This window comes from Pieris napi, chromosome 13 (assembly GCF_905475465.1).
Source record: "Pieris napi chromosome 13, ilPieNapi1.2, whole genome shotgun sequence".
Lineage (NCBI taxonomy): Eukaryota > Metazoa > Arthropoda > Insecta > Lepidoptera > Pieridae > Pieris > Pieris napi.
In genome coordinates, this window is record NC_062246.1 from 3,867,334 (window position 1) to 3,879,266 (window position 11,933).

General features: G+C 31.1%; 1 protein-coding gene across 2 annotated transcripts; it reads right to left on the bottom strand.

Annotated features, from left to right (window-relative positions):
* Window positions 1–1,170: 1,170 nt before the first annotated feature.
* Window positions 1,171–10,509, bottom strand: LOC125055544 (cytochrome P450 6j1-like). Of its 2 annotated transcripts, none has more exons than XM_047658007.1 (8): window positions 10,423–10,509; window positions 6,035–6,190; window positions 5,359–5,543; window positions 5,015–5,169; window positions 3,316–3,434; window positions 2,639–2,744; window positions 1,723–1,971; window positions 1,171–1,336 (listed from the first exon to the last, which is right to left on the bottom strand). In XM_047658007.1, the coding sequence occupies exons 2-8, from the start codon at window positions 6,110–6,112 to the stop codon at window positions 1,179–1,181; spliced, it is 1,050 nt and encodes a 349-aa protein (XP_047513963.1). In that variant the 5' UTR covers window positions 6,113–6,190; window positions 10,423–10,509; the 3' UTR covers window positions 1,171–1,178. The 2 variants fall into 2 exon arrangements, with proteins under 2 accessions (XP_047513963.1, XP_047513962.1); XM_047658006.1 differs by lacking the exon at window positions 10,423–10,509 and adding an exon at window positions 8,284–8,695.
* Between the last annotated feature and the right edge of the window lie 1,424 nt (window positions 10,510–11,933).

The following is an 11,933-nucleotide window of genomic DNA, read 5'->3' on the forward strand; positions in this document are numbered from 1 at the left end:
ATTTGAATTATTTTAATGCGATTTTCGAGCGAAATTGAATTCATTGTAATAATTGCCAAAGCACCTGCTACGAATACCGCCAAAAACTAAATGTCAAAACTATCACGTTCTCGGTGTTGCCACAATTGAAAAACAAACTTCTTGTTGAAATACCCTTTATAAACAGACATTTCGTACCAACATATGATTTCTAAGGGCGCAATTAACATAGTAAGGTAGACATCGTGACTCGTGAGGAAACCAGCATTATTTACACCCAAATTGCCGACTTGTGTCCGGTACAGACTAATCATCTTACATAAAGAAAATTATTCAAGAATACATATCGCGAGTGTAACAAATGGTTCTTGAGACACTGAATTATAATTATTATAAATATTATGAGATACAAGAAATAAAAGCCGAAATTGTCAAATTGCTCAACAAATTGAAGAATTGAATCAGTTTTAATTATAAATCCTATTATATCTCCTTCCTTTATTCCTTTTGTATTTCAAACAAGAACATTGAAGAACGTAATTAGTATTTTTTAAGTATAAGCATGAGGCTGGACGGCAAACAAAACGAAGATAAGATTTTTTAATAAAATTTATATATTATTGTTACATATATTGCTGTAATATAGTTCCACAGAATCGTTAAAAGTAACAATGAAGTAGTTTGTTAAAGGTCATACATTAAATTATAGTACTGAAACACTAAAAAATTCCATACACCCTAAATATTTATATAACCAAGTAAAATCAAGATGCTTTCCACGATAATATTCATAATACAGGCCGAAATAAAACTTACAATACCTACAATCTTTTGTTTTAATCTATACAACTGCTATTTATATACGAATATCTAAATGAGATATAAAAAGTTATCGCACGACATAGTTTTTAGTTTAAATCGATATAGTCTTTTAATAAATACGTTATCGAAGCCAACCTTCATTTTCAACTTGTTTACGCACTTATAACTATCACGGAGATCTACCTTGCGATTCTGTAACTCACTTTTTGAACTCTCACAGCGGTTTTCTCAGCGGCGGTCGCGCTCAAATCAGTCGTGAAGCAGTCATTTTACGATTTGGCATTCTGATAAACAATAAACTACAAGCTCCCTCCTTATCAGAAAAGTGAGTTACAGAATCGCAAGGCTACTTAGGAAATTATATTTTAATAAATGATTCAACGAGGAACAAATTTCACGCTTGCACCGTCAATGGGTGCCAGTACAATGCTGTATGGGTCACTTTTTAGTTCATACGGCATTATTGGCTCAATTCTAAAATTGTGGACAATTTGAACCAATGCCGTTTTCAATTGCAGCATTCCATAACGTTTACCTGAAAGAAAAAAAATATTTATAAATTTACAGCGAAAAATTTATTTTTTGCAACGAAAAATTTATTTTGCATCACTGGAATGCTATAAAATATTTCCCCGAAAGTGTTCATAAATACTAAGGTGAAACATTGAAAACTGTAAATTATGGAACAATTAAACTAGTCTTGTTGGTACTAGACTTGAATTTCGTAATAAATTTTAAACTATTTATAACTTATTAATACATTGGAGAATGTTTAATTATGTTCATTACACGCTAATGAAATCATATACGTCATCCCCACGAAAAAAATATAAAGTTGTACATTTATTCAATTTTCTTACAAAAATTGTCTCTGTTTTAACACCATACTTTACTTTACCTATTCAAGATATATATATTTACCTATACAAGACCGATGCCCTTCGCCGAAAGGTAGGAACGTATAATTTAATGCGTCGAATTCTGATGACGTTAAAAACCTTTCTGGACGCCATTCATTCGGTTCCGGAAAGAATCGCTCATCATGATGAAGAGCAGCCACATTTACCATAATTGGAATTCCCTTTTCCAGGACTATGTCATCTGTTAACTGGTAATCATTAACGGGAACTCTATCCAAGTGCTGTAATGGTACACATTTTCTTAACGTCTCTGAAATTTTTCAATGATTGGTTAATATCCAATTCTGAGGGTATCGTCAAATCTTGAAACGGCTTATAGTTGAACTATGTACTAAAACTAGTACTAATGCTTTGTTTTGGATACCACAATTTCTTTTATCAATTATTATTGCTAAACATCGTGGAACATTTCATAATTTTTATTTATCCCGATAGACGATCATTGTGTCTATTTTCGAAACTGTATTGTGGAGTCTGCTTATATAGTATGAATTACTGGTTACTATAATTACTAGCTCCTATTAATCATTTCTATGAATTTTTGTGTTTCGCAAAAATGTTGTATTATTATTATTAAAAACGTCTCTGTCAGCCATAGGTATAGAAGGTAAAGAGAGAGTATTTGAACTTTACTGAAGCACCAAAATACATTGTTCGAATATTATTCACCTAGTAATTACATTATTGTGTCAAATCGACGTTTACGCACACACGATGAAAACTATTAATTAGTTTATAGTTTGTTACTACATTAAATAAATTTACAATAACGTAGATTAATTAATTATATTGTTCACACATTTCGACGTTTAGAGTGCCTTAATGTTGAACAGCGAGATCACTTCTAAATGTTATGTTTGCGTTTAAATAAGTTTTACTTCAATATGTATTACTCATTAATATTAATGTTTTCCTACCGTTGATAACTGCAATCAGGTACTTCAGTTCGGATAATTCAGTGTAGTCGAGAACGTTCTTTCCAGATCTACGTACAACATCATTTATTTCATTATATAGCTTTTCCTGTAAAGAGCATTTAATCTAGGAAATAGTTCATTTTTGTTGCAAAAGAATAATTAGCAATTATTATTAACTAAATTAAATTATTATTTAATTGCAATTAGCGAAAACGAAAACGCATTTAATGATCGCTTTAATTTTACAAAATTTAACTTCAAAAAGAACTTATCTAAGAAATATATTACGAATTGATAAACTCTTTCTTCAAACAGTTCTTTTGTTTTCTAATTACTTTGAAGATTAAACACAAAACTGTACAAACTCCAAACCAATAATTGATCTACGTTGTGTAATTCGCTTAATAAAGTAGCGCTACAATCTTATACAGATATTAGCCTAAGATTTCGTCAATTTTTAATCATTTGATTTGTGCACAAGAATCTCAACACACGGGTTGAACCCCAAAGGGGGGAAAGTCGCACGCTCAAACTAGTAGTCTAATACTCTTCTGCCTGTTTGATAAACTATTTAAGGATAGTAGCTTAAATGAAGGTCAAATTTCATATGAAATGTCTAAGAAATGCCAATCAAGTTTTGGCCGTTGACGTCCACGGTGTCCTTCGATTTTTATTACCTGTTCTTCCTGATGATATGCCAGCTCGAAAATTGTGTATGTAAGTGTGACAGTGGTGGTTTCAATAGATGCCATTATAAATGCAGCTGCTTGGGACAACATCAAGTTTTCACTTAGATCTAAAATTTTTAATTGTTTTTTTTTTAATTTATATTTAATTTTTTTTTTGAGAAACTTATGCTTACACTAACTAACTGTCACACATTTTAGATGTAAGATTTTGTAAAATAATTAGTAAATTTAGGACTGTGTGTGATGTCGTAAGCTTAATAAATAAAATTTTATTTAATATAAAATACAAAAAAAAATATTAAAAAAAATATATTTCAAAAAAAAAAAAGTGAAATATAACCTAAAGGTGCTATCAGACGGTTCACTCGAATGATTGTTCACTCGAGTGAATGCTTCATTTTTTTTCATTCTATGTTCACACGGCTTAGACGAAATGATACAGAAATGAACATTCATTGTTCTTTTTTTTAAATATGTCATCGAATGAAGTCGTACGTCTTGGAATTAGTTTAATTTGTGATCATTTAATCAAAGAGTTGACAAAAAAGTAGCAAAGAAAACGTTGACGGTGGTGGGTGCGACCATGGATTGAAAGAAGAAATTTATTAGGAGCTTTCAATACATTGTTGAGAGAACTAGCCGTTGAAGATCCTGATTCATATTGTAATCATCTTCGAATGGATGAAAGTAAAAAAAAAAAAGTTATAACTTCGTCGACAACGTGATGTCCGTTGGCTACAGGACTCGAAACAAAATGGTCGAATCCGAATGAACGTTCTCTCAGAGTTCAGACCGTTCATTTCTCGTTCATTCGGAGTGGGATTGAAAGATACCGAATGCCAATATCCAACACTGTTGGATCGGTTCACTAATGATTTCATTCGGCACTCGTGTTTCATTTTTTGTTCAGACATTTCATTTCGAGTGAAAGGTGAAAATGAACAAAAAATGAACCGTCTGATATCACCTTAAGCGTCAGACGTCAGCAAGCAACGTACAAAATATTTCCAAATTTAAAACAGCTTAAATATTTAAACATTTATCTCATTTGTAATTAAAAATAATTATTTCCCATAATTGTTGTATAGTAATTATAAATTAAAAAATGCATTTTACGTCACCAACATGTTTTTAAACTCATAATTTCCTGTGTGAAATGATAAAAATTAACCGATAAAATTCTTTAAAGGTTATTTTTTGTTATGGGTAGCGAAAATTTATTTTAAAGTTATAATATTATATAAGGTATTCAAACACTGCTCTAGAAAATCCGCAAGGTTATTTCTCATAGTCCATGTTACATCGCGGCCACTATTCTCTAGTAAGTTATAAACAAATTATGTAATTACTTATCTTAGTTTCTTGCCCCTTAAACTACGTGAATTTATAATTTATTTATTTATAGCATACATAGGCAAACTTTAACAAAAAATATTTCAGTTTATAGTATCAGTTTTAATTATACATTACATAATTAAAACTGGTTTTTGTACAATTCCCAAAAAACTTTTTGATACATATTTTTTTTCTAAGTAGGTGAACGAGTCTAATACACAGCAAATAGGTTATGTTTCCGGCGTTGGTGATAATTGTCGGAAACGTACACACGTTAAAAGGCGTAATATATTCAATTTATAATCGTGAAGACTTTTTTTATCTGGTATATATGTGTAGGTAAATAACTTACCATCATAGCCAATAGCTGCAAATTTATCCCGCAATTTAAGAAAGTATTCGAGAAGGTCAGTGTTGTTTTTCTCTCCTTTTGCTTGGCGTAGCTTCACAACTGACCAAAACATCTTTTTAAATATTTCTGTGGCAGGTCCCGAAAAAAACTTCATCCTAAAATGTACAAAAATATTCTTAATATTACAAAGTAAATCGAAGTTGTATAAAATGATATAAATTACAATTACTATATTTCCTTAATTCTCTATAGGTAGAGGAATATTTCACAATCATTACTTTTCCTAGATTTGAGGTTGCAATCGGTGAAAAAAGGGACCGCGTGTAAGAAATAAAAAAATATACCTCAACGCTTCTGCTAGACTCGGTATAAAGAAAATCGTCAAAATCTCCATCCCTCTAGAAAAATTGCATTTAGTAATGTGACTAGTGATGTCCCATAATGGTGATTTCTCTCCCTTCAATGTACTCAGGCGAAGACCGAAGACGCTAAACGCTAGAGTGTCTGTGACGTACATGGTCATAAGTTTCTAAAAAGAAGTATTTATTATATAAAGAAGGATTATTTAGCAAGTAGCTAAAGATATGACATAAAACCTCTTTGTTTAAATTTCGAATTTAAAAATAAACTAAATAATAATAAGACTCGCTAAATTTAATTAATAATACCTATCTTATCTTAGTCGGAAAAAGTAGTATTGCATACTTCGATATATGTTATCTATGCAGTTCATAAAGGTCATGATAAGACCGCATCGGTACTTTATAACTTCAATATGCGATTGCGATTGTGATCCTGGCGCTTTTGTATGATTTAGATTTCACATTTGAGGATATTTGAACTCTAATAAGTATTGGGCATAGGTATGGTCACTATGGACCATGAACCTTTATAGGACAACCAGGCTTTTGTGCCTTGCTGTGCCAATAGATTAATTCTAGGCTATGAAGGCCGTGTTCTTATTTTAAAAAAAATATAAATAAGCTACAGATTATATGAATTAAACTAGTATAAAATTACCTTTATATTAACCGGCTTCCCTTCTTCGACGAAGTCTTTTTGAATTTTTTCTTTCAAGTCCTGCGCATTGATGTTCATTAATGTTGTGACCGTTTTTAGACGAGCCGTTGTGAAGAGTGGAGAGTACGCCTGCTGCAGATCTTTTCTTAAACGACCCTGCGTAAAAATGATTATTAATATTTTTTGTTTGGTGAATTGAGTGACCTGAAAGAATCATATAGCAAACGTAATTATAACTATGTCAGTTTCATCATACCGAAACCCCAAAAAATATAGTTTCTCCAAACCTCGGACCACTTATATATGGAAATGGCTACAGATTTGGTTTGGTATTTCTAAGCATTAACTTTGTATGTAGTTATAATTGTCTTAAATTTAAACATATTAATAGAAGTAATAGAAACCCTTTAACTTGTATTATATAATGTTATATTAAGTATTGTTCTTATTATCTTCCTTTTTCTGACCTGAGACTGCAGGTTATATTGGACGTCAAACATTTGTTAGATTAATATCATAACTTGCTCTGTATAATTTATAGCAATTAAAAAACTTGTATTGTAACAATTTAAAATTAAGAACTTTTGTCCATGTAACAAGCTACAAAGATGCAAGGAACGAAGAAGGTAAAAAATAAAATAAAAAATAAAATATGTTTATTATGGAACGTAAGATACATGTATCACTTATTCCACGTCATTAAATTTGAAGGCATCCCTACTCATCGGCAAAGAAGACAGAGGGTGTAGGCCGAGAGAAAAAGCCGGCGTAAAAAACTCTCGGTACTCTTTTAAAACAGCAAATCATCAAACAACACTTATTTATAACAAATATCGCAAATTAATTAGAAGTAGCCTGTCTAGCACTAGTCCCAGGCCCTTTTATCAATTAGATAATCGTTGACTTTATAGTAAGCCTTTTTACACAGCTTTTCTTTAATACATTTCTTAAATTTATTGAAAGGCAGTGATAAAAGAGCTTCTGGGATTTTATTAAAGAAGAGTATCCCTTTCCCCAAAAAAGAATTACTAACTTTAGATAGTCTAGTACGGGGAAATTGCAGCCTGCGTTTGTTCCGTGTATTAACATTGTGCGTATGTTCTATTCTAGTAAACTTATCACTATTTTTGTATACATACATAATATTTTCATAAATATATTGCGAGGGAAAGGTAAGTATATTAATTTCCTTGAATTTATCTCTAAGAGATTCCCTACATTTTAAATTATAGATTGCACGAATAGCCCTCTTCTGCAGGATGAAAATAGTTTCGACATCAGCAGCATGACCCCATAATAATAAGCCATAAGTCATTAAGCTATGAAAGTAACTAAAATAAACAAGTCTAGCTGTATCGACATCAGTTAGAGAGCGAATTTTTTTAACCGCGTAGGCTGCAGAACTAAGTCTCTTCGCCAATCCGTTAATATGAGGGGACCACTGAAGTTTTGAATCCATGGTGATTCCGAGAAATACAGTTGTATCATCCAGATTCAATTCCTCACCGTTTATAATTGGTCTAGTATCCATAATCCTTGAATTTTTTGCACAAAATTTAATGCATTTTGTCTTTTTTGCATTAAGTAGAAGGTTATTCATACTAAATCAAATAGCCATCAAATAGCCACTTCTTACTTGTGTGTTTAAAAAAACCTAGGGTTGTATGCAAATCAAGCTACAGAGGCGGATTAAACTAAGCGTCAAATGATATCACATAAACATAATTAAAAGTAATACTTAATAACCTTAAAAAAATTAATATAATGACTAAAATATATTATTAAAATGAGTCCCTTTAGGCATGGTTCCGAAGATACTGGCAGCGTTCCCCCTTTGAATAGCTTGACTAATTCTTTGTCCGACGTAGCTGCCAGCTCTTCGGTCTAAAGTGTTCTCGACTAACCTATTTGCTATATCCTTAAAAAGTCTTATAGCGCTAGGACCCATCGGACGAATGGGACAAAATAATATTCGGAGCCTAGCCCTTTAATTCAATTCAAAATAAATTATTCAACATTAGTTTATTTAGCATTAAGCAATACACATAAAATTAAATTATGAATTTTATAATATTTATGAGGGTCTCACAAAATACTGAACATCGCATACGATTATCATAAAATATGATAAAAAACATCTGATATTAAGTTACATAAAACAGTACATATAACATAAAATATCTTAACAAACTGTAAAAAATAAAATTGTTTATAATTCCGCGAGTATCGCATATTAACCTATTGCTTACCTTACTGACAAATAAATTAAGCGATCCAATGGGATCACCAACAGTCCCAGAATAAGTAAATCTATGTTGAAAACAATCTGAATCAACAAGAACCTTCTTCGCAAGCTCCGGGGACTGTACCACCAATCCTGGCTGAAGCCCCAAATATATTCCGACGCAGTCTTGAGGAAATTTCTTTTTCAAATCGTAAAAGTACTCCCAAAAGCTCTTTCTCATGAAAAAGCTAAAATTTCCCACAATAAACCTGGGTTCTTCGTGCACTATTCCCCGGTCCTTCCAATAGTTATACCGCTTACGAATTGAGAAGTAAATGTAACTACATATAGCAATGACAAACAATGTAAAAAGGCACAAAGTCAACATTATGAGCGACTTGTCTTGATGAAATTTTGCCGTAATATAATGTTATTCTAGCTGATTTTAAAAGCCTGAGGTAGGTAGTTAATTAAATAACGTACAAATATTTCTATCTCACTCTGTCTTTTAAGATTGAGATGCCAAGTCGACCGGTGTTTTCTCATCGGCTTTTTTAATTGGAATACGATTATGCAATATAATAATGTGCAATTTAAAGTTAGTTAGTTGTGAACTACTTTAGTTGTTAATGGTTTCAAAGCATGCATGAAATCTAAAATAAATTGAAATTAGTTTAATTAAACAAGATATTATTAAATTCAAAATATTAACTACATAACTTATTGAACGTCAGAAAAAGATCTGATCTAATATATGGAAACGAAGATGAGGATAAGTGTGTGTTTTTGACAACCCAGTCCCGAATGAAGACAGAATAGCAATTTAGTTAGTAGCACGGAATTGCCCGTGTAGTTATAACACGTAGTCCGTCCAGAAAGCTATACAATTTTAAAACGTAACCTTTAGATTTATTTAAAGTATGAGCAAGTAAAAAATGCTATACAATATGTATTATGAATATTTAAATGATCCTAATCATTTGATGTCAATTTGATGTTGTTTTCCAGTTCAAACAATTTGTATGACTCAAAACTTACCGATTAAAAAGAGTTAAAGTTTCTTGCCAGTTCTTCTTGCCGCTCTACGCCCTTGACTTGCGAACTGGTAGTAAATGTAAATTTACAATTAATTTAACTTATTTTTTGACGTTCATAATTGTACTTGTTTACCTATATGAATAAAGTTATTATGAGTTTATTATGGTATGTTACCAGCTAATGGTAGGGAGTGATGGTAGGAGAAGTTGGGGTCGATGGCTTACCCGTTTTTCTGACCAAATAAAGACATTTATGGGTCTCAACATCCCTAATGCACTGAGACAAGCTGAGGATTCAGCAGAAGGCTTTTCAAGACCTTCAGTAATGAAGAAGAAGAGAGAATTGTTTTGGCTTATAACCCTTTTATTCTGACTCGAATTTCTGTATCAACGTATCTGCGATGAAACCTAAATCGTATTTAGAGAAAATACGATTTTCTTTAATTAGACCATTTAATAACAATGATTTGATTAATTTCTATAATTATCAATTAATAATTCGACATATTAGAAGCTATTAGTTATTAATTAAGTTGCTTAATACTTTTCCTTCTGGGATTATTTTCACGATAAATTAATTAGATATATACTTAGTTTCATACTTTGTTTCTCACTGTGGATTTAGAACTAATCATCACAAAGTGTGATTAATTAGCAAAAATTCAAGTTATATTGTTTTAAAAATACATGTATTTTAAGACATCATTTAGTTTGGTATATAATTAGCGGTCTTATCTTAAAAGGTAATAATTAATGCTAAAGAAAAATTTAGCTGGTTTCCATGTCGTTCAAAATAGCGATCTGAGAAAGGTCAAGGTGGAACATGTCATGGTGTTATGTAAATAGAACGACTATGGTTTAAAGATCGCAAAAAACATTGGCAAAAATCATGAAATCTACGTAACTGAACTAAATTACTAATTATTTGATAAAAAAAACTTAATAAGATAACAGAGAATAATAGCAAGATTTGTTTTTTGGTTTAAATTCACTACACCCACAATATATTTTACTTGCAAAAATTTTCATTTATAATGACGTATTTAGTTTTTGTTGTTGACTTTTGTAAAAAACATTGCAATTTCAATGTCATGGATTTAATTTCCAAAAAATTTTGTTGAGCTTACCGAGAAACAAACTTAACTCTTGCACTATCAATGGGTGTATGGGTCACTTTCAAGTTCATATGGAATTACCGGCTCGATTCTAAAATTGCACACAATTTGGGCTAATGCTGTTTTCAATTGCAACATTCCATAACGTTTGATTGATTGATTATCATGATTATTATGATAAAATATAAGTTTTGAAATATGCTTCATTATATAAAATTCATGGTACATGGTACTTGTGTATTTATAGGATAAATTTTCTGTCTAGTATCAATATTTTATAATTTGTCAAGAACCTAGTACATCATATAATAGATAAATAAGAGATGAAACGCCTGAATAAACTTTTGTACGCGAACAATTAGTGAATTCAACCCTGATTATTTCTTCTTCCTTATTTAACACATAGCAGGCATAACATAAATTACACACAACAAAAAATACTGTTTTATATTTTTTTACCAAATCCAACAATGGATTTTGATCATTTAGATTCCAAAAGAATAATAATCACTTTATTTATATCGCAAAATAAGTAATGAAAAAAGTAAACAAAGGATGTACATTGTACATGTTTAACTGCTAAGAGCAGTGTCTTCCAATAACACAGCATCTGATTTATTTATTTAAAGCATAATAGGACTGCCATGAAGTGTTCAATAGGGCAATATTAACTATTTTAAAATACAAAACTTGCACTTTTACGAACGGTCAATTTATATTTATAATAATTTTTTTTATTATTTTAAATAACCTTTACGCCATAACATAAAAATTATAATATATTTGCATAAAATAAAATTTGCAGGTAAAAATTAAGTTGCTTTTTGTGCCCCTAAAATCAGTTTTATTAAAGTATATTTCTTACCGTTAATTACTGCAGTGAGGTACTTCAATTCGGATAATTCAGTGTAGTCGAGAACATCCTTTCCAGAGCGACGCACTGCGTCGCTTATTTCATAATATAAAATTTCCTATAAAAATACATTTTATGTTCATGTTTAAATACAGAAAGCATAAATGGTACTTTAAAATTTATAAAATTGGTTCCGGGTTAGCAATTGGGCAAATTCAAGAAATCTTAAATTTTCTTCCAAATAGCTTATTACTAATTCCAAACTTTAAAACATTTTATGAGAAGTATATTATTCTGTAGCGTATGCCATCTGTGTTCTAGTAACAGCCCAAATTCTACTGAAGTCAGTGGTATAATTTTCTTTTAATTAGTAAAAGAAAATTACTAATTAAAAGAAAATTACTAATTGAAGCGGCTGAAAAAAATAAAGCATGCAAATACAGGGGTCTGGGCTCAGAATATGATTTTGTCCCATTCGGTGTCGAGACCCTTGGTCCGTGGGGTCCTAGCGCTTTAAGGCTTTTTAAAGATATTTCAAAAAGGTTAGTCGACATCACAGGAGACCGAAGATCTGGCAGCTACCTCGGACAAAGAATTAGTCTAGTAATTCAAAGGGGGAACGCTGCCAGTATCTTCGGAACCTTGCCTAAAGGGACTCCTTTTAATGATA